At 36.4% G+C, this 23,373-nt stretch overlaps 1 protein-coding gene across 1 annotated transcript in view; it reads left to right on the forward strand.

Annotated features, from left to right (window-relative positions):
* The first annotated feature begins 9,283 nt into the window (after positions 1–9,283).
* Positions 9,284–23,373, forward strand: part of RCAN1 (regulator of calcineurin 1) — a 45,697-nt gene continuing 31,607 nt past the window's right edge. The window contains exon 1 of the mRNA XM_058019226.1: positions 9,284–9,542. Coding sequence (XP_057875209.1) covers positions 9,345–9,542 — 198 coding nt within the window. The 5' untranslated portion in view covers positions 9,284–9,344. The remainder of the gene's footprint in view (positions 9,543–23,373) is intronic.

Raw genomic sequence — 23,373 nt, forward strand, 5'->3', positions numbered from 1 at the left:
ATTCCTGGATTCCTGGATTCCTGAATTCCTGGATTCCTGAATTACTGAATTCCTGAATTCCCGAATTCCTGAATTCCTGGATTCCTGGATTCCTGCCTTAGGGAGGGACCCCAGTTCCAAACCCCTCCTTGCTCGGGGGATCGCTCAGGTGTTTAACGCTGAGAGCCTTTGCCAGGCTCATCGAGGAGCTGGGATTTCATTATTGCCTCCTCTTCATCCTCTTCATCCTCTTCATCCTCTTCATCCTCTTCATCCTCTTCATCCTCTTCCTCCTCCTGGAATTGGGGAGGTGAGTGTGGAAAACGACTCCGACCTCAGCTGGATTTCGCCTGCTCCAGGCAAATGAAAACCAGCCCTTAAAATAAATCTGCAAATAAAACTAAAATAAATCTGCAAATAAAACTGCAAATAAAACTGCAAATAAATCTGCAAATAAATCTGCAAACAAAACTGCAAATAAATCTGCAAATAAAACTGCAAATAAATCTGCAAATAAAACTGCAAATAAACCTGCACACAAAACTGCAAATAAATCTGCAAATAAAACTGCAAATAAACCTGCAAATAAAACTGCAAATAAATCTGCAAATAAAACTGCCCCGAGCCCAGTGCCCGGACACCTTCAGGCTCGGAATGAATTAAATAAACTCGAGTTTCCGGGCAATAAACGCTGCTTTCCTCACAGTGCTCCGCAAAATTCGTTAGCGAGCCTTAATTAGAGCCATTTTACTGGGAGCCTGGAAATAACTCCAGGCTTTTGGAAGCTCCCAGAGGTTTTGTTCATTTTAAATAAAGTGTCCAGATTGTCTTGAACTCCATTATTTTAACTCCTACTTCATCAAACTTTGATTTCAAATGTTTCCTATTTACTGTGCCTGTTGTTTCTTGAAATAGTTTCTTGGAATATAACCCCTAATCACACTTCACTTGATTTTTTAAAAATATTCTTGTTTTAAATTTAATTTCATCTTTCACAGCTTTTATTTTCCCCCTCCATTCTGCACTACTGCCAATTGATCTTGGCTTTTATTCCAGTTCTTCTTTGCAAAACTCAGGGAATTTTTATGTTTAATACGTATTTTAAAGGAACTGTTGGGGGTTCAGGGGTGATGCTGGGGTGACAGCAGGGCTGGACCATCCTGAAGGGCTCTTCCCACCCCAGGGAATTTGTGATAATTATGGATGTGGGGAATAAAACCTGGAATATTTCAAAGCAGCAATGTAAATATTCGAGTTGCTGATGTAGAAGAATGTGACATGTGCAGTCAAGAGGTACAAGGAGAATTTCTCTTATTCATAATGACCATTTTATTTTATTTTCATGCAGGTTATGCCACAATCCTTTCCTTTTCCTTTCTCCCTTTCTTTTGCTTTTTTCTTTTTTCTTTTTTAATTTTCTTTTTCTTTCTTTGTCCTTCCTTCCTTCCTTCCTTCCTTCCTTCCTTCCTTCCTTCCTTCCTTCCTTCCTTCCTTCCTTCCTTCCTTCCTTCTTCCTTCCTTCCTTCCTTCCTTCCTTCCTTCCTTCCTTCCTTCCTTCCTTCCTTCCTTCCTTCCTTCCTTCCTTCCTTCCTTCCTTCCTTCCTTCCTTCCTTCCTTCCTTCCTTCCTTCCTTCCTTCCTTCCTTCCTTCCTTCCTTCCTTCCTTCCTTCCTTCCTTCCTTCCTTCCTTTCTCCTCTTTTTGTTTCTCCCTCTTCTCCTTTTCTCTTTTCCTTTTCTTTTTCTTTTTCTTTTTCTTTTTCTTTTTCTTTTTCTTTTTCTTTTTCTTTTTCTTTTTCTTTTTCTTTTTCTTTTTCTTTTTCTTTTTTCCTCTTCCCTTTTCCCTTTCCCTTTTCCCTTTCCTTTCCTTTCCTTTCCTTTCCTTTCCTTTCCTTTCCTTTCCTTTCCTTTCCTTTCCTTTCCTTTCCTTCCTTTCCTTTCCTTTCCTTTCCTTTCCTTTCCTTTCCCTTTCTTTCCTTTCCTTTCCTTTCCTTTCCTTTCCTTTCCTTTCCTTTCCTTTCCTTTCCTTTCCTTTCCTTTCCTTTCCTTTCCTTTCCTTTCCTTTCCTTTCCTTCCCTTTCCCTTTCCCTTTCCCTTTCCTTTCCTTGAATTTTCCTTGAAATTTCCTTTCTTTGAAATTTCCTTTCCTTTCCTTGAAATTTCCTTTCCTTTCCTTGAAATTTCCTTGAAATTTCCTTTCCTTTCCTTGAAATTTCCTTTTCCTTTTCCTTTTCCTTTTCCTTTTCCTTTTCCTTTTTCCTTTTCCTTTTCCTTTTCCTTTTCCTTTCCTTTTCCTTTTCCTTTTCCTTTTCCTTTTCCTTTTCCTTTTCCTTTTCCTTTCCCTTTTCCTTTTCCTTTTCCTTTCCCTTTTCCTTTCCTTCCCTTTCATGATTTTTCCTTTTCCCAGGATTAGGACCCACCCTTGCCCTTTCTCCCAGCAGCTCTGGCAGAGGTTTTACTGAAATGTTCTCACATTTATTTGATTTTTCCCTCAGCAGCTCTGCCTGACAAACCCGTTTGTGCCCCAGCACCCGTGACCGAGCCCGGCTGTAAATCAGTAACCGGGGCTGGTACTGATTGCTCTGGAAGAAATAAAAGAATAAAAATAAAAACAAACTCCAAGGAAGCTCTTAGCTCTCCTGTTATTTCTCCTCCCCACCTCATTCCGGAGCCGAATTTTATTTTATATTTTATTTTATTCCAGCCCACTCCATTTCCCTTGCGAAACGTGGCTTTTTTGAGGCGGATGCCTGCCATAAAACAACTCCACTGTGTTGGTTTTGTTAAACAGCATTTTATTTTAATCTTTCATTAGAAAGATGGAAATAAAATGCTGTTTAAGAAACTTTAGTTAAATCCAGTATTTAATGAAATTAAATTTAATTTTAATTTTTATTATTGCAGTTGGGGTTGGGGTTGGGATTGTGCCCCACAGGTGATTTCCCACCTGCAGAGCTGCCCCAGCCAGGGAGGAGCTGGAGCTGCTGCAGAGCCCAGAGGAGGCTCCAGGATGGGCAGAGGGATGGAGCAGCTCTGCTGGCAGGAAAGGCTGGCACAGCTGGCATTGTTCACCTGCACAGGAGAAGCTTTGGGCTGAGCTCAGGGTGGCCTTGCAGGGCCTGGAGGAGCCCCAGGAAAGCTGGAGAGAGACAATTGCCAGGGGATGCAGGGACAGCACACAGGGAATGGCTTTAAGCTGAAAAATTACAGGTTTAGATCAGATATTAGGAACAATTTCCTCCCTGTGAGGGTGGGCAGGCCCTGGCACAGGGTGCCCCTGGATCCCTGGCAGTGCCCAAGGCCAGGTTGGGCACTGGGGACAGAGGATGATGTCCCTGCCATGGATGGGATGAATTTTAAGGTCCCACCCAGCCCAAACCATTCCATGATGTGTGATCCTGCCCTGCCCTGGAACAGCTCCTGCTTTTGCCAAGGGCACTTTGACCTTTCCAGGCAGTGGCTCCCTCACAGGCCGCCCCTGCTTGCCGCATCCTTCCTGCCAGTCTGGGATATTGCACTAAAAATCCTCTTCAGCAAAGTCTCCCTTTTACTTTCTGAGGTAAATTAGCACTTTTTGAGGTGCTTTGCCTGTGCCAAGCAGCCCCTCTGGGCTGATTTCTCTCACACGGGTTGTTCCCCCCAAGACTGTCCCACACCCACAGGCCTGAGCGTCCCCAGCACAATCCAGACACTCAAAGGGAGTTTATAAAGTCCCCCAAATCCCAATCCTTTAATTTAACCTCACTTTGAGCAAAGCGGGTGCCCTCCAAAAGAAAGCAGACCTAAAGGAAATCCCCAGCCTCATTTAACAGTTTATTCTGATGCTAAATGTTAAAGTTATGTTTAATTTCTTGCTGAAATCTGTTTAATCACTGGGGCCATTTGTTCTTGCTCTGTGACCAGAACTCTCCTGGTGCTCCAGGTTGAGCTGGAGCCTCTCCTCACTATTCTTTGTGCTCAGCTGAGCACATCCAGCCCTGAAAACATCTCAGGAGTGGCTTTTTTCCTCCTAAAGCTGCTAAAAGTGGCTTCACACCTGGTCCAGACCTCTTCCTAAGGAAACTGTTCATCTTGAAACAACTCAGGCTGCAGGGACAGGAATTTCTTGCTGCTGGGCTTTGCTTCTGAATTTGTTGAATTCTGTGGAACAGCAGATTTCAGGTGGAAAATGTTCACCAGATTTTCTATTTTTTTTGTTGTTTTCTTTCTTTTTTTAAAAGTTATTTTTGAATAGATCACTATTTTAATATTTGCCGGTGTTTTTATCAACAGCATTCAAGGAATTCACCATTTACATTCACTACTTGCAGCTGCGTTGGCTGAAAACATCTCGTGACTTTTTAAAGCAAAATGCACAAGCTGGAGGTTCAGGTTGGATTTCAGGAAAACATTCCATGGAAGGAGTGGTGAGGTTTGCAATGAGCTGCACGGGGAGCTTTGGGGTCACTGTCCCTGTCCCTGGGAGTGTCCCAGACGTGTCTGCATGTGGCCCTTGGGGACAAGGTTTGGTGTTTAAAGGTTTCTTCTCACCTCGAGAATTCTGTGATGTTCATTCTTTCTCCGTTGAATGATAATCAATATTTTATTCTATTTTATTTTATAATTTAATTTCATATTTAATTTCCTTTTATTTTATTCTATTTTATTTAATTTCTTTTTTCTATTTCATTTCATTTCATTCAATTTGATCTAATATTATATTTTATTTTATTCATTTTTTAAAATTTCATTTTATTTCATTATGTATATTATATTACATTATGTTACGATATAATATAATATAATATAATATAATATAATATAATATAATATAATATAATATAATATAATATAATATAATATAATATAATATAATATAAAATATAATATAATATAATATAATATAATATAATATAATATAATATAATATAATATAATATAATATATGCAATATTATATTATATTATATTATATTATATTATATTATATTATATTATATTATATTATATTATATTATATTATATTATATTATCTTTAATTTCATTTTATATTATATTTTATATTTTATATTTTATTTTTATTGTATTTCCTTTTATTCTATTCCATTTGATTTAACTTCATTTTATTCTATTTTATTTCATATTTTATTTAATTCTATTTAATTCCATTTTGGTTTCGTTATTTTAATTTTATTTCATTATATTTTTATTTGACATTATATTATATCGTATTTTGTTCAATTTAATTTCATATCATATTTGATTTTATATTTTATTTACTTTTATTTTATTTTATTTAGTTTCATTCTATTTTACTTTATTTCGTTTTATATTTTACATTTTACATTTTACGTTTTCTATTTTCTATTTTCTATTTTCTATTTTCCATTTTATATTTAATATTTCATATTTCATATTTAATATTTAATATTTTATATTTTGTATTTTATATTTTATTTTTTATTTTATCCTATTTATTTTATTTTATTCTATTTATTTCACTTTATATTTTATTTTTTATTTCATATTTTATTTTATATTTCATTTTAAAATTTTATTTTATATTTAATTTTTAATTCTATTTTATATTTCATTTTATTTTATTCTATTTTATTTAATATTTTATTTAATTCTATTTAATTCCATTTCGGTTTCTTCATTTTAATTTTATTTCATCATATTTTTATTTGACATTATATTTTATTATATTTTAATTTAATTTCATATTATATTTTATTTTATAATTTATTTACTTTTATTTTATTCTATTTAGTTTCATTCTATTTACTGTATTTCGTTTTATATTTTACATTTTACATTTTACGTTTTCTATTTTCTATTTTCTGTTTTGTATTTTACATTTTATATTTTATATTTTATATTTTACATGTTATATTTTATATTTTATTTTATTCTATTTATTTTATTCTATTTATTTTTAATTTTTTATTTTAATTTTTTATTTCATATTTTATTTTATTTTATTTTTCATATTTGAATTTTATTTTGCATTTTATTCTATTTTATATTTTATATTTTATATTTTATTTTATTCTATTTATTTTATTCTATTTATTTTAATTTTTTATTTTAATTTTTTATTTCATATTTTGTTTTATTTTATTTTATTTTTCATTTTAAATTTTATTTTATATTTAATTTAAAAATTTTATTTTATATTTCATTTTTGAATTTTATTTTATATTTCATTTTTGAATTCCATTTTATTTTTCACTTTATTTTATTCTCTTTTATATTTTATTTAATTTTATTTTATTCTATTTTCTTTCCTTTCGTTTCATTCTGTCTCATTCCCTTGCAGCCAGCCGCATGCCCGTGTGCCAGGCGGATTTGTGGGGGCAGCTCCCCGCAGTGCAATTCCCTGTGTCCCGCCGGGGCTCCACGGCCGCTAGATGGAGGTGTCCGTGCTGGGCACCCTCCCGGCCCTGCTGCACAGCGAGCCCCCTTCCTGCGGGAAACCACCGCCGCTAATCATTAGCGTAATTATTAGCGTTAATCACGGGAGAAACGCGTTTTCTGCTTGCTTTTCGCAACTATTCAAATGAATGTTGTATGTGTTGTGTTAGAGAGTTATGCTGTATTCATTCTCTTAAGTACTGTGTTAAATATAGTTTTAGGTTATAACAAAATGTTAAATTACAGATACTTTTTTTAAAAGAAAGGACTGGCAGTGAGACAGCAGCCACAGGACACCTGAATCTTTCAGAGAAAGAGAATTTATTGCTCCATCATCAGGAGAAATGAACTTCTTCCTGCCTCACTCAGCCCTGGAGATGCCGTCAGGATCCAGAGGAAGGAGCTGACACTGCCCAGCCAGAATCCTGTGTTTGAATGGAATTTATGCACCATGGATGAGCTGTATGAATATGCAACAGGTTATTGTTTTTAAGGGTTAATCCTCTGTTAACGTGGGGCCTTTTTTGGGCTTATTTTGCCCAGAAAAAGGTACCCAGACGTCCACAACTCTTTGTATTTATTGTCTCATATCGTCCTAATTCAATTTGTCCAAATTGTTATTACTCTAATTGTGTTACTATTTTTATAACCACTTTATTACTATTAAACTTTTACAATTTTAAAAACAAGTGATTGGCGTTTTTCACAATCATTAGCATTAATCACCCTCACTTACACTCAAACCGGCCCCAAACATTGCAGGAAATTCCTTTTTTTGGCCCCAAACATTGCAGGAAATTCCTTTTTTTCCCCTCTCTCGCCACCTCTTCCAGTCAAAAGCGCCATCGCGTTCCCTTTCTAGGAAAAAGAAAAGATGGAAATTAAATCTCACATGAGGGAGATTCAGCTTGGTATATTTATTTTTTCTCACGTCTGTGGTTGAATTAATGCTGAAAACACTGAAGATCTTAGGGCAGAGAGGTCCTTTGGTCCTGGAGCCCTGCAGGGCAAGATCTCAGTTCCAATTAATTACATAAAATACAATTAATGACATAAAATGCGATTAGTGGCGTCTTTTCCCCTTCAAATGTGCCACCTGAAGTGGTTATTGTGAATATTTCCCGGGGGTTTTCCTGCCAGGCTGCAGGGATGGGGATTTCTTGCTGCCAGGTTTTACTTCTGGATTTTCTGAGTTCTGTGGAACAGCAGATCTCAGGTGGGAATTCCTCAGGTGGGATTTCTCCAGGGGGCTGCAGAGAATCCAGAGATGCTCCTCAGAGGGGAAAGCGTCACCAGCCCTGTCGTGAAACACCTCTGAAAAAAAAAAAAATTAAAATTGGCTTTATTTTGGCTGGATTTAGCATTAAACACCTGGCCTTGCTCAGAGAAGTTATTTTCTTTTGAGAGACCATTTGTCTGCATCTGAGAGGATGAAGATTTTATGGCAATTAGCACAAATGAGCACAAAATCATCTTTTATTTAGCTTATCCCTCAGAAAAATACTTCAATTACTCCAAATCTATCAGAGAGGCTGAAGAAATTTGGTGTGGGATGTTTGGAGATGCACAAATGTCACAATAACTTGAGAAAAAGTAACTGCATAAAGTATCTTCATAAAGTATCTTCATAAACAATAACTTCATAAAAAACTTCATAAACAATAACTTCATAAAAATAACTTCTTGAAAATAACTTAATAAAAAACTTCATAAAAAACAGTAACTTAATAAAAAGCAATAACTTCATAAAACTCTGTGACCTTTGAAGCTTGGGCCTTCCCCTGGAAGGTGGTGCTAAGTACATATAAAAAGAAACTGAAGGGTAATATTATAGAAGATATTTTATATAGATACAGGCACATTATATTAAAAATATAATAAAAATATTTGTCCAGGTCTCTTAGGTCAGACTAACCAGCCAAGCCCACCAAGGCTGGGTCAGCTGGTCCCTAAGGCAGATAAGTGAATTATAACACACAGTGGCAATTTTCAGCTGACTTGTAAGTCTTTGAGTGAGGAAATTTTATATTCATGTGGCATTTTTATATAAATATTTAATATTTTTCTTATAGACCATCCAACCTGGCCTTGAACACTTCCAGGCATGGGACATGGAGCTCATGTCTTTCTCTCTCTAGCAATAATAAAGCATTATATATAGAAACTTATATATATCTATATACATACAGTATATTATTATATACAGCAAATTTTATAGGCATTATATACACTATGCTATTTATATTCCCACATACACAGAGTATATCGTTACATAAAGCACCTTTTTATGTATTATATACTGTGTACTAGCATAGACATACAGCATAGTATACACAGCATATTTTTTTATATTATATTACATGTAATATAGCAAAATGTTATAAAGACAGTACATACACTATAGGATATATATATATATATATATGGTATATTATATGGTAAATTATATGGTAAATTAGATATGGTATAATATTGTATGGTATTATAATATATATGGTAGTATAATTATAATATATATGGTATATTATATTAATATATGGTATTATAACAATACATGGTATATTATGTGGTAAATAATAAGGTATATGGTAAATAATATGGTATATGGTAAATTTTCAGCTAGAATATATTATATATAGTGGGCACGTGTATTACATACACAACGTATACAAAATATACAGTACAGACGGTAAATATAGTATATTTTATACATATATATTTTATTTTGTGGGTGGGAGCCCAGCCGCTCCCTCACGGCACTGCCCTCGCCCAACATGGCGGACGTGGCCTCACGCCCCACCTGTTGCCGCAGCGGCGGCGGCTTCCGATTGGCTGACACGGCCCAGGGTGGGCGCGGCGGCGGCTTCTGATTGGCTGCTGCGGGGCGGGGGCGAAGGAAACAAGATGGCGGGCGGGGGGTGGGAGAAGCCGCCTTCGCGACGTCGCTGCTGCCGCCTCCGCTCGCCTCCGGCCATGGAGGAGCCGGCGCTCCAGCAGCCGCTGCCGCCCGGGGAAGACGAGGAGGAAGGGGAGGAGGAGGAGGAAGAGGAGGCGGACGCGGAGTGGAGCTTCGTTGACCGCGAGATGGAGGCGGTGGCGCTCCGCGATCTGCCCACCGCCACCATCGCCTGCAACCTGGACCCGCGCGTCTTCCAGGACGGCCCGTGCCGGGTGAGGCGGGCCGGGAGCCGGGAGGGGGGCGCGGGCTGCGGGGCCGGGGCTGCCGCGGGTCTCTGTAGGAGAGAAAGCTCCCGGGAGCGGGGAATGAGGAGCGAGGCTGTGTGCCCCGCCCGTCCCCTCGGTGCCGAGCCGGGCTGAGCCGAGCCCGCTCCGAGGGTGGAGCCAGGAGGGGCCGGGCTCGGCTCCGGGAGCGGAGGGAGCGGCCTCAGGCTGGGCCAGGGCAGGCTCAGCTGGGACAGCAGCAGCAATTTGCCCATGGAAAGGGAGCTCAGGCCTTGGCAGGGGCTGCCCAGGGAGCTTTGCAGTGCCCATCCCTGCAGGTGTGCCCTGGAGGTGGCACTGAGTGCTCTGGGCTGGGCACAAGGTGCCCATGGGGCACAGCTGGCACTCCGTGGTGCCCAAACCTCGGTGATTCCACGGGACTTTCAACACCAGCAGCTGTTTTACCTTCATTCCTTTGATTGCTTCATCCTTCGGGGTGAAGCTGTGCAGGAAACAGGAACGAAATCAAAAATCCCTGCACCCCGAGGCTGAGCTTTGTGCTGAAGGTTGTGTTTGGTGCGCCCGATGTTGTGGTTTTGTTCTTGTTTTCTTGTTTTTGTTGTCAAACCCTTTCATACTGGAGGAGGTGCTTAGTTTTTAAACAGATTTGAATTAAACAGAATGGACTTGAGAGATGGGGCAGTGGTGACAAATGAATTTGAGTCTCATCATCTCAGCACAAACTGTGTCGTCTTCACCGTGCATAGATCCTGCATAAATTGCATTTCTAAGGTAAAGAATGGGAGAACTGCCTTGAACTCGAATACATGTCTGTCTCCAGGTGGGAAGAAAGGTCTCAAAGTTTTAGAAATAACACAAAACTCAAAAGTAAGGCAGGTGGAGGTCCTTGGAAGGTAGGTGCACACGGACTTTTGATGGATGAGAAATCGGTTTAGGTGTGTGGTCACTGGATTTCAGCACTGAAATCCATCATTTAGCTTCGTTTTATCAAGTGACAGAGCTGGCAAGAGCTGATAACTCTTGAAAGCTGGAAATAAATGACATTTTTAGGAAGCCACATGGACTGGCCACGTTTTTAATTTATTTTGTTGGCCGCATGTCAGGAAGGTGCAGAGAGGGAAAGTGGAACGAGGCCCTGAGGCTGAATCCCAGATTTTGGAGGTGTCAAAGGTGCCCTCAGCATTTGGATGATATAAGAAAAACAAAGTTTTGTTTAAAATGAGGAAAATACTGCCATGTGCCATGGTTTATCCAGTTTTGCAGAGCTTTTGGTGCTTCTGGTGTCCAAGGAATGCAGGAGTTTTGTCCCTCAGGTGTGTGAGGTGATGTGGCCACACTGAAATGTCACTGAACCACCTGGGAAGGATTCCGAGGTCACTCTAAAAGCTGCACTTGGTTAGGGGGTGAACTTTAAGAAAATCCCTTTGGTTTGGTGCAGAACGTGCCCAGAAAATGCCAACTTGTGCAGAAAGCTGTGGAATTTGGTGCTGATCAAGGGATCCCCACGCTCAGTGGTTGTAAATATTCTGAATTTCGCTGTGTTTGGTTGGTTCCACTCTGTGAGCACTCTGCTTTTCCCAGCAGGTGGAACACTCCTAAAACACCTTTTCCCTGCAGTTAAATGGGAATTTTCTCTCCATTTAAATGGAATTTTTCTCTCCATTTAAATGGGGATTTTTTCTCTGCAGTTAAATGGGATTTTTTCTCTCCATTTAAATGGGAATTTTTTCTCTGCAGTTAAATGGGATTTTTTCTCTCCATTTAAATGGGAATTTTTTCTCTCCATTTAAATGGGAATTTTTCTCTCCATTGAAATGGGAATTTTTCTCTCCATTTAAATGGGAATTTTTCTCTCCATTTAACTGGATTTTTTCTCTGCAGTTAAATGGGATTTTTTCTCTCCATCGAAATGGGATTTTTTCTCTCCATTGAAATGGAATTTTTCTCTCCATTTAAATGGAATTTTTCTCTGCAGTTAAATGGGATTTTTTCTCTCCATTGCAATGGGATTTTCCCCCTTCAGAGGGCCCCTCAATAATCCTGGATTGCCCTCTTTGAGGAGGGTTGATCCAATCAAAGGTGAGACAAGACAGGCACTGGAACTGTTTCTATTCTGTCCCTCCCAAATGAAGATTTGTGCTGCAAGTGCTGCTCGGATTTTCCTCCTCTTCCTCCTTTTCAATTTTTCAATATTTTGTTATTGAGGTGTTGATAATCCCAGTTGAGAAATCAGAAGTTTTAAATGGTTTGTGAGGCGTCTCTTAAACCCTGACCTTCCTGTTAATTTTGTTAAATGACAATTTATTCTTGGAAGAAATAAAAATTCTTCATGCCCAGTTTCTTAATACCAGCCCCAAACCTTCCAGAGTAAAAAAAAGTTCCATTTACCCAAGAACTTCCTCTCAAGTTATCCAAATCACAGTTAGGAATTCCTTTAGATTCTGGATTTTTTCCTTTTATTGAAGTACAGGAAATTACCACAGATAAAACCCTTTCTTCTCATCTTCAACTTGGCAAATGACATTGGAAAAATTGGGATTTTCTGAACCTGATTTTCACTTTGCATCTGTAACTTCAGTGTTGACTGTGTGCTTGAGGAATTGGAGTTCTTGAATTTCATTTTTAAAACTCTGTTCCCGTGTACTCATTTGTTTAAGAAAATGCATCAGTCAATAATTTCCAATTAGGTTTTTGTGGTTTTCCATCCTTTTCATGTGATATTCCATTTTTAGGAGCTGTTTTTTGGTGGAATTTGTGCTCTCAGATCCAAGCAGGTGAAACATTTCCCTGGCTCATCCCCAGGGATGTGTCAAATTTTAATGTAGTTTAAATAAGTTCTAATAGATAATAATATATATCAAACAAGAGAAAAGTTTTAAAACAAAAACTAATCATTCTTTATAAGTAATATTGTGTAATTAAATTAAAATTCCACATTACAAACCACAAGTAGTTAGTAATCAAGTTAAAACTAAAAATAATTTAAATATCATTTCTTAATGAAACAATTTATCCTGAAAACCCTTATAAAAATACAACTCCATTTTTAATTTTTGGAAATAAAATACTCTAACATTCAGAGTTTGGGAAACTGTAATATAAATTAAAACTAATAAATAAAAAATCCCATCCCACACATTTAATCCCAACCTTAACCAGAAAACCCCAAATCCAGTTTCCATTTCCCCTTAAAGTGTCATTTCTTAATTAAACAATTTATCCTTAAAACCCTTATAAAAAAACCCAAATTGCATTTGTAATAAATGAAAATAAAATTCTATAAAACTCACAGTTTTAAATATAAATAAATTATAATATAATAACTGTGATATAAATAAAAACTAATAAACACAAAATCCCATCTCACACATTGAATCCCAACCTTAACCAAAAACCCCAAATCCAGTTTCCATTTTCCCTTAGAATAATTTCTTAATGAAACAATTTATCCTGAAAACCTTTATAAAAATACAGCTCCATTTTTAATTTATGGAAATACAATTCTATAAAACTCCCAGTTTTAAATAGAAATAATTATAACTGTGATATAAATAAAAACCAATAAACAAAAAGTCCCATCTCACACATTGAATCCCAACCTTAACCAAAACCCCAAATCCAGTTTCCATTTCCCCTTAGTATCATTTCTTAATGAAACAATTTCTCCTGAAAACCTTGATAAAAATACAGCTCCATTTTTAATTTATGGAAATAAAATACTATAAAACTCCCAGTTTGGGAAACTGTAATATAAATAAAAACTAATAAATCAAATATCCCATCCCACACTTTGAATCCCAACCCTAACCAAACCCCAAATCCAAATTTCCTTTATCTGAGGGCTGAGAGCAGCACAAATTGTTGCTGTAAAAACTGAATTTCTGTGAAAATCTCTGGATTTAGGGCTGGCAGAGATTGGCACTGGGACAATTTTCCCTCAAATCCCATGGAAATGTTGCTGAGTGCTGCAGTTCCCATCCCAGAGCGTTCTGAGGTGGTGGACGTGGCACTCGGGGACATTTAAAAATCAGATTTTGAACCTGTCTCCGGATTTCACACCACATTTTGTCCTATTTCCATGGGACAGTCTCTTCCACCTTGAATGGCTGTGTGATAATTACCTTCATCTGCTAATTGCTGCAAATTAATGAGCGCGGCAGCAAATTTTCCATAATTAACAACGTAAATTCGCAGAGAAACTGAGAGCAGGCAGTTCTGCCGTGGAACAGCTTTTCTCTGGGAAAACTTCCCTGGAAAACTGAAATGTTGAGGAAATGTTGGGGAAATATTGAGGAAATATTGAAGAAATATTGAGGAAATATTGAAGAAATATTAAGGAAATAATAAAGAAATATTGAGGAAATATTGTAGAAATATTGTAGAAATATTGAAGAAATATTGAGGAGATATTGAGGAAATACTGAGGAAATATTGAAGATATATTGAGGAAATATTGAAGAAATATTAAGGAAATATTGAAGAGATATTGAAGAGATATTGAGGAAATATTGAAGAAATATTGAGGAAATATTGAAGAGATATTGACGAAATATTGAAGAAATATTGAGGAAATAATGAGGAAATATTAAGGAAATATTGAGGAAATAATGAGGAAATATTAAGGAAATATTGAGGAAATATTGAAGAAATATTGAGGAAGTATTAAAGAAATATTGAGGAAATATTGAAGAAATCTTGAAATCTTGAGGAAGTATTGAAGAAATTGAAGAAATATTGAAGATATATTGAGGAAATATTGAAGAGATATTAAGGAAATATTAAGGAAATATTGAAGAGATATTGAGGAAATATTAAGGGTATGTTGAGGAAATGTTGAAGAAATATTGAGGAAATACTGAGGAAATATTGAAGAAATGTTAAGGAAATATTGAATAAATATTGAGGAAATATTGAGGGAATATTGAAGAAATATTAAGGAAATATTAAGGAAATGTTGAGGAAATACTGAGGAAATATTGAGGAGATATTGAAGAAATATTGAAGACATATTAAGGAAATATTGAAGAAATATTGAAGAAATAATATGGAAATATTGAGGAAATACTGAAGAGGTATTGAGGAGATATTGAGGAAATATTGAAGAAATATTAAGGAAATATTGAAGAAATATTGAAGAGATATTGAGGAAATATTGAGGAAATTTTGAAGAAATCTTGAAATCTTGAGGAAATCTTGAGGAAGTATTGAAGACATTGAAGAAATATTGAAGATACATTGAGGAAATATTGAAGAAATATTGAGGAGATATGGAGGAAATATTGAAGAAATATTAAGGAAGTATTGAAGAAATATTATGGAAATATTGAGGAAATATTGAAGAAATATTAAGGAAATATTGAAGAAATATTGAGGAGATATTGAAGAGATATTGAGGAAATATTAAGGGTATGTTGAGGAAATGTTGAAGAAATATTGAGGAAATATTAAGGAAATATCGATGAAATAATATGGAAATATTGAAGAAATATTAAGGAAACATTGAAGAAATACTGAGGAAATATTGAAGAAATATGAAGGAAATATAAAATTATTGAGGAAATATTGAAGAAATATTGAAGAGATTGAGGAAATATCGAAGAAATATTAAGGAAATATGGAAGAAATATTGAGGAAATATTGAAAAAATATTGAGTAAATATTAAGGAAATATTGAAGAGATATTGAGGAGATATTGAGGAAATACTGAACAAATATTGAGGAAATATTGAAAAAATATTGAGGAAATATTGAGGAAATATTGAAGAGATATTGAGGAAATATTAAGGAAATATTGAAGAAATATTAAGGAAATATTGAAGAAATATTAAGGAAATATTGAAGAAATATTAAGGAGATATTGAGGAGATATTAAGGAAATATTAAGGAAATATTGAGGAGATCTTGAAGAATCTGAATTTCCTGCTGATCTCTTCCTGCCTTGGAATCCTTTTCCCTCACCTTTTTGAAGCTCCTTAGATTAAAACCAAAGCAGTTTAAAAACAAATTTCTATAAAAATCAAAAAGTGGTTTTGCATTTATAGATTTTTGTGACCACAGCCCTGATTTTGGCCAAGTTTCCCTCATGGGAAAATAAAATGAATTATTGGCACCCGCATCTGTTTTGAAAGTTTTCATTCTTTCTCTGCCAAAAAAAAAAAATAAAATCAAATAAAATCAATCTCAATTTTTGTGGCTGTTTCTACATTTGAGTGCTTCTGGTTTCCAAAATAAAATAAATCTCAATTTTTGTGGCTGTTTCTAGATTTGAATACTTCTGGTTTCCAAAGAAAATCAGTCTCAATTTTTGTGGCTGTTTCTAGATTTGAATGCTTCTGATTTCCAAAAAAAAAAAAAATCTCAATTTTTGTGGCCGTTTCTAGATTTGAATGCTTCTGGTTTCCAAAATAAAAAATAAATCTCAATTTTTGTGGCTGTTTCTGGATTTGAATGCTTCTGGTTTCCCAATAAATCCTCAGAAAATTTTGGGGATTTATTTTTTGAATATTTGGCCAATTTTTAGGTCCAAAAATCAGAATTTCATTCAAATTTTTCCCACAGGAATTTCTCCCCATTCCTGGGCTTTTTTTCGTCCTTTTAACCCCGATTTTTTTTTTTTTTTTTGCCAATTTTTTGCTGATCAGTGCTTCAAACCAACTTTTCTAGGTAAAGATAAAAATGGAAATAGAGAATATTTGTATATTTATTTCAATATTTGAATAACTCTTGCTGCACAAGGTGGTTGTTGGGTGCCTCAAAAACACCAAAAAATGGAATAAAACACCTGAACCTGGAAAAGCAGCGTTGGAAAATTGCCATGGATGGGTTTGAGGTTGGACATATTAACAAAATATTGGAGATTTAAATATTGGAGATACAAATATTGTTGGAAATATTAAAAAAAAATAAAATATTTCCCTGCTCTCCAGAGCTCAGAGTGTGGAGGGAGATCCCAGAATTCACAATTTCATTTTCCTGAAAACCAAAGGGAAATTGAGGAAAATCTGAAATCCCTGGGAAGGCTGAGCTGGAGCAGGGATTTATTATTAAAAAAAATATTATTTATAATATATAAATCATGTTTATAAATGGTATAAACATTTATAAATAATATTATTTATATATTATCATTTAGGAATTTGTTTCTTACAAATAATATTTATTATTTACTCTTATTATTTATTTAAATAATAAAGACTAAATAATAATTTAGTGATAAATTATTATGACACCACATAACATTATATATTATTATGTTATAATACTATAAGAAAATAATAATTTAATCATAAATTTTGATAGTTTGTTAAAATAAAATGTAATAAATCTTTTAATAAATATTTTTTGAAAGCCTCCATGGATGCACCTTGGGCAGCACCAGAGCCCAGACAGGATGAACCAAAATGATCCAAAATTCACATCTGGGCATGTTTTATTTGTTATTATCAGCAGTCACATTTTAATTTATTTTTATTTATTATTATCAGCAGTCACTTTTATTTTTTATTTGTTATTATCAGCTGTCACATTTTAATTTATTTTTTATTTATTATTATCAGCAGTCACATTTTATTTTTTATTTATTATTATCAGCAGTCACATTTTAATTTATTTTTATTTATTATTATCAGCCATCACATTTTAATTTATTTTTATTTATTATTATCAGCCGTCACATTTTAATTTATTTTTATTTATTATTATCAGCAGTCACTTTTTAATTTATTTTTTTATTTATTATTTTCAGCAGTCACTTTTATTTTTTATTTATTATTATCAGCAGTCACTTTTTAATTTATTTTTTTATTTATTATTTTCAGCAGTCACTTTTATTTTTTATTTATTATTATCAGCCGCCACATTTTAATTTATTTTTATTTATTATCAGCAGTCACTTTTATTTTTTATTTGTTATTATCAGCAGTCACTTTTTAATTTATTTTTATTTATTATTATCAGCAGTCACTTTTATTTTTTATTTATCATTATCAGCAGTCACATTTTAATTTATTTTTATTTATTATTATCAGCAGTCACTTTTTGATTTATTTTTTAATTTATCATTTTCAGCAGTCACTTTTTAATTTATTTTTATTTATTACTGTCAGCAGTCACTGAGCTGTCCCATGCAGAGCAGGATTAAATGATAAAGTCATTTTAGCACCAAAAGTTTAATTCTGTGCCAGGTTATTGCTGAGGCAGTTCATATTCAGGTTCTAATAAGCAGTGGTTATAAATTTATTAATAATATTCGTTATTAATAAATAACATTATTGGTGTCATAACAGAAGGTGAGGAGAACTGAAGGAAATAATTAAAAAACAATGAAGCAATTTCATATATTGAATTGTGACAGTATTTTTAATGCTCCTGGGGTTTTTTTGCTTCTTTAGCTTTTTAAAAATGTTTTTTATTTTTTAATGTTTAATCAGAAATTGCAGTGGAGTCTGGGGGTTGTTCCTGTGGGCAAACAGAAAATCCTGGGGAGGGACCCCAGGGATGCTCCAGGGACCAATTAATTAATTAATTGGTTCATTCTGGGGTTTGGGTAATTAATTCTGGGCTTTGGTTAATTCATTCTGGGCTTTGGTTATTTAATTAATTCTGGGGTTTGGTTCATTAATTCTGGGGTTTGGTTAATTCTGGGGTTTGGTTAATTAATTCTGGGCTTTGGTTAATTAATTCTGGGGTTTGGTTAATTCTGGAGTTTGGTTCATTAATTCTGGGGTTTGGTTAATTAATTCTGGGGTTTGGTTAATTCTGGAGTTTGGTTCATTAATTCTGGGGTTTGGTTCATTAATTCTGGGGTTTGGTTCATTCTGGGGTTTGGTTATTAATTAATTCTGGGGTTTGGTTAATTCTGGGGTTTGGTTAATTAATTAATTCTGGAGTTTGGTTAATTCTGGGGTTTGGTTAATTAATTCTGGGCTTTGGTTAATTCTGGGCTTTGGTTAATTAATTCTGGGGTTTGGTTATTTAATTAATTCTGGAGTTTGGTTAATTCTGGGGTTTGGTTCATTAATTCTGGGGTTTGGTTAATTCTGGAGTTTGGTTAATTCTGGGGTTTGGTTATTAATTAATTCTGGGGTTTGGTTAATTCTGGGGTTTGGTTAATTAATTCTGGGCTTTATTTGTGATTTATTGATTTATTCAGCCCTTTCCCAGTGGCCATTTGGGGTTGTTTGCATTGGGGTTTTATCTCTTTGTTGACCAGGTGCTTTTTTCCCTCATAAAATACAGAAATATTCTGGCAATGATTGAAAAATGGGCTGTGTTTGGTGAAACTGAACTTGGGACAGAGCTCTAAAATATCACTGAATTTTTTTGATGCATGATTAAAGGATGGAAGTCACTGCCCTAAAATGTTTGGGGATGCTAACACTAAAAATGAGGTGGTGAATGGGGTCTGTGGGGTTTCATTGTCCCATTTTTCCCACTGTGGGGAAAAAAAAAAAAAGATGAAATAAGAATTAAAGCGTCCATTACAATGGAAAAAGAAAATCAGAACTAAAATTTCTGTTAACTGTTAAAAAGGTGATGAAATAAAAACTAAAATGTCAAATACTGTGGAAATAGGAAATAAGAACTGAAATGTCCATTACGATGGAAAAAGAAGATGAAATAAGAATTAAAGTGTCCATTGCTATGGAAATAGAAAACCAGAACTGAAATTTCCGTTATTGTGGGAAAAGAATGTGAAATAAGAACTAAAATTTCCAGTATTATGGACATAGGAAATAAGAATGAAAATGTCCATTGCTATGGACATAGAAAATAAGAATTAAAATGTTCATTACTGTGGAAAAATAAGATGAAATAAGAATTAAAGTGTCCATTGCTATGGAAATAGAAAATAAAAAGTAAAATGTCCATTGCTGTGGAAAAATAAGATGAAATAAGAATGAAAATGTCCATTGCTATGGAAGTAGAAAATAAGAATTAAAATATTCATTACTGTGGAAAAATAAGATGAAATAAGAATTAAAGTGCCCATTGCTATGGACATAGAAAATAAGAATTAAAATGTCCATTGCTGTGGAAAAAGATGATGAAGTAAGAACTAAAGTCCAATACTATGGAAGTAGGAAATAAGAATTAAAATATCCAGTACTATGGTAGTAGAATATAAGAATTAAAATGACCATTACTATGGAAATAGAAAATAAGAATTAAAATTTCCGTTACTGTGGAAAAAGAAGATGAAATAAGAATTAAAATTTCCATTACTATGGACAAAGGAAATAAGAATTAAAATGTCCATTACTGTGGAAAAAAGTGATGAAATAAGAACTGAAATGTCCATTACGATGGAAAAAGAAGATGAAATAAGAATTAAAGTGTCCGTTGCTATGGACATAGAAAATAAGAATTAAAATTTCCGTTACTGTGGGAAAAGAAGATGAAATAAGAATGAAAATGTCCATTGCTATGGAAGTAGGAAATAAGAATTAAAATGTTCATTACTGTGGAAAAAGAAGATGAAATAAGAATGAAAAACTATGGACATAGAAAATAAGAACTAAAATGTCCACTACTGTGGAAATAGAAAATAAGAATGAAAATGTCCATTACTCTGGAAAAAAATGATGAAATAAGAATGAAAATATCCATTACTATGGGAAAAGATGATGAAATAAGAATGAAAATATCCATTACTGTGGAAAAAGATGATGAAGTAAGAACTGAAATGTCCATTTCTTGCAGGGTGTGATATTTAATAATAAGAAAGAGTTTCTGAAGCAGAACTTTAGGAGAGGGAATCAGTGGGAATTCCTGGGCTGGTTTGCCCCACCTGGGCTGTTTTTGCCCATCCCTGGGGTGTTTTTGCCCCACCTTGGGTGGTTTTGCCCATCCCTGGGGTATTTTTGCCCATCCCTGGGGTGTTTTTGCCCATCCCTGAGGTGTTTTTGCCCCACATGATGTGTTTTTGCCCCACCTGAGGTGTTTTTGCCCCACCTGAGGTGTTTTTGCCCATCCCTGAGGTGTTTTTGCCCCACCTTGGGTGTTTTTGCCCATTCCTGAGGTGATTTTGCCCATCCCTGGGCTGTTTTTGCCCATCCCTGAGGTGTTTTTGCCCATCCCTGAGGTGTTTTTGCCCCACCTGGGGTGTTTTTGCCACACCTGAGGTGTTTTTGCCCATCCCTGAGGTGTTTTTGCCCATTCCTGAGGTGTTTTGCCCATCCCTGGGCTGTTTTTGCCCATTCCTGAGGTGTTTTTGCCCATCCGTGGGCTGGTTTTGCCCCACCTGAGGTGTTTTTGCCACACCTGATGTGTTTTTGCCCATCCCAGGGTGGTTTTGCCCATTCCTGAGGTGATTTTGCCCATCCCTGGGCTGTTTTTGCCCATCCCTGAGGTGTTTTTGCCCCACCTTGGCTGTTTTTGCCCGTTCCTGGGGTGTTTTTGCCCATCCCAGGGTGTTTTTGCCCATCCCTGAGGTGTTTTTGCCCATCCCTGAGGTGTTTTTGCCCCACCTGAGGTGTTTTTGCCCATCCCTGGGGTGTTTTGCCCATCCCTGGGCTGTTTTTGCCCATCCCTGGGGTATTTTTGCCCATCCCTGGGGTATTTTTGCCCATCCCTGAGGTGTTTTTGCCCCACCTGAGGTGTTTTTGCCCCACCTGAGGTGTTTTTGCCCCACATGATGTCTTTTTGCCCATCCCTGGGTGTTTTTGCCCATCCCTGAGGTGTTTTTGCCCATCCCTGAGGTGTTTTTGCCCCACATGATGTGTTTTTGCCCCACCTGAGGTGTTTTTGCCCCACCTTGGCTGTTTTTGCCCATCCCTGGGTGTTTTTGCCCATCCCTGGGGTGTTTTTGCCCATCCCTGGGGTATTTTTGCCCATCCCTGAGGTGTTTTTGCCCATCCCTGAGGTGTTTTTGCCTGTTCCTGGGGTGTTTTGCCCCTCCTGAGGTGTTTTTGCCCCACCTGAGGTGTTTGTGCCCATCCCTGGGCTGGTTTTGCCCCACCTGAGGTGTTTTTGCCCATCCCTGAGGTGTTTTTGCCCATCCCTGAGGTGGTTTTGCCCCACCTTGGCTGTTTTTGCCCATCCCTGGGGTATTTTTGCCCATCCCTGGGCTGTTTTTGCCCATCCCTGAGGTGTTTTTGCCCATCCCTGAGGTGTTTTTGCCCCACCTGGGCTGGTTTTGCCCCACCTGAGGTGTTTTTGCCCATCCCTGAGGTGTTTTTGCCCCACCTGAGGTGTTTTTGCCCATTCCTGAGGTGTTTTTGCCCCACATGATATGTTTTTGCCCATCCCTGGGTGTTTTTGCCCATCCCTGAGGTGATTTTGCCCATCCCTGAGGTGTTTTTTCCCATCCCTGAGGTGTTTTTGCCCCACCTGAGGTGTTTTTGCCCATCCCTGAGGTGATTTTGCCCATCCCTGAGGTGTTTTTTCCCATCCCTGAGGTGTTTTTGCCCCACCTGAGGTGTTTTTGCCCATCCCTGAGGTGGTTTTGCCCATCCCTGAGGTGTTTTTGCCCATCCCTGAGGTGTTTTTGCCCATCCCTGAGGTATTTTTCCCCATTCCTGTGCAGATTCCTTGGCCCTTGGTGCCATCCAGCTGGGCCCAGCCTTGCCTGGCTCATGGAAACTCTGCTGAAATTTGAATTTCTGGGGCTCCAGGACGAAGCAGCTGCAGGGCCAGGCAGTGGAAAGAATGAGCAGCTCCTGCCTGGGGTTGTGAACCACAGAAAAACCAGCTCAGGGCAGGTGAGATCAGCAGGGCCTCCCCAAAACCATCACAAAAGAATTTCCCAAAGAAATCATGGGGTGTTCTCCCCTCGGGGAAGGCCTGGAATCTGTGTAAAGTACAAATAAACCAAATTTTTGGGAGTTTTGCAGGGATTTATCCCAACCCCAAAGCTCAGAGCAGCTGAAGTGCAGGAATTCTCTCTCCTCTGGAGCTGCTGGCAGGAGAGGTTGGTCCTGAATCTGTTCCTTCCAAAGTGCAATTCTGAGCTTCCCACTGCTCTGAGGGGATGTTTTATCTGTTTTACCTGCAGGGATCTTTGTTTTATCTGTTTTACCTGCAGGGATGTTTTGTTTTATCTGTTTTACCTGCAGGGATCTTTGTTTTATCATCTCCCCTGCTGGGAAAAAGGCACTTCCAGACATTTCTCTGCCTGAATTTGGTAGGAGATGCAGAACTCTGTTGGACTTCAGCAAGTGGGAGTTCCTAACCCAAAAATCACTGCCTGGAATATTGAGAAATTTAAAATATTTTCAGAAATTTATTTTCTAATGCTGATTTTTTGCCCCTTTAATCAAAGCAGGTGGGTTCTTGCCATCTGAATAAATCAAGAAATAAAATGCACCCTCAGAGCTCTGTTGTCATGTACCTGAACAGCTTTAAATGCCAGTGTGCTGCTGATGTGGCACTAATTAATGGCTAAGATAATTACATTAACCTCACCAAAAATGCAGCAGATTTGGGATAAATTCCAGGCTCTTCTGTGGCTCCTTTTATTATCTTTTATTATCTTTTATTATTTTATCAGAGGTTTGGAATTAGATGATTGTTTAAGTCTCTTCCAACCAAACCATTCCATGACTTTTAGTAGTGCTTTTGAAATCCTTTTGAAAATTCCAGGTGCACTTGTTTTGTTCTTTGAAATGCAGAAACTTCTTGTAATTGCTCTGAGTTTTTTTCCTACCCTCCCAGAACATTCTTAGAAAATATTTTGGAAGTTTCTCTTCCATTCTTCCTTGTGTGAGTGCAGTGGAAAATGTCATTCTTGAAAGACCACAGAAACAGCAGCCTGCTGTCAGCAGCTCCTGTGTTCAAGGTGAATTTTTGATTTCCTTTTGTTTTTCCCTTAGTCACAGGG

This window comes from Melospiza georgiana, chromosome 2 (assembly GCF_028018845.1).
Source record: "Melospiza georgiana isolate bMelGeo1 chromosome 2, bMelGeo1.pri, whole genome shotgun sequence".
Classification (NCBI taxonomy): Eukaryota; Metazoa; Chordata; class Aves; order Passeriformes; family Passerellidae; genus Melospiza; species Melospiza georgiana.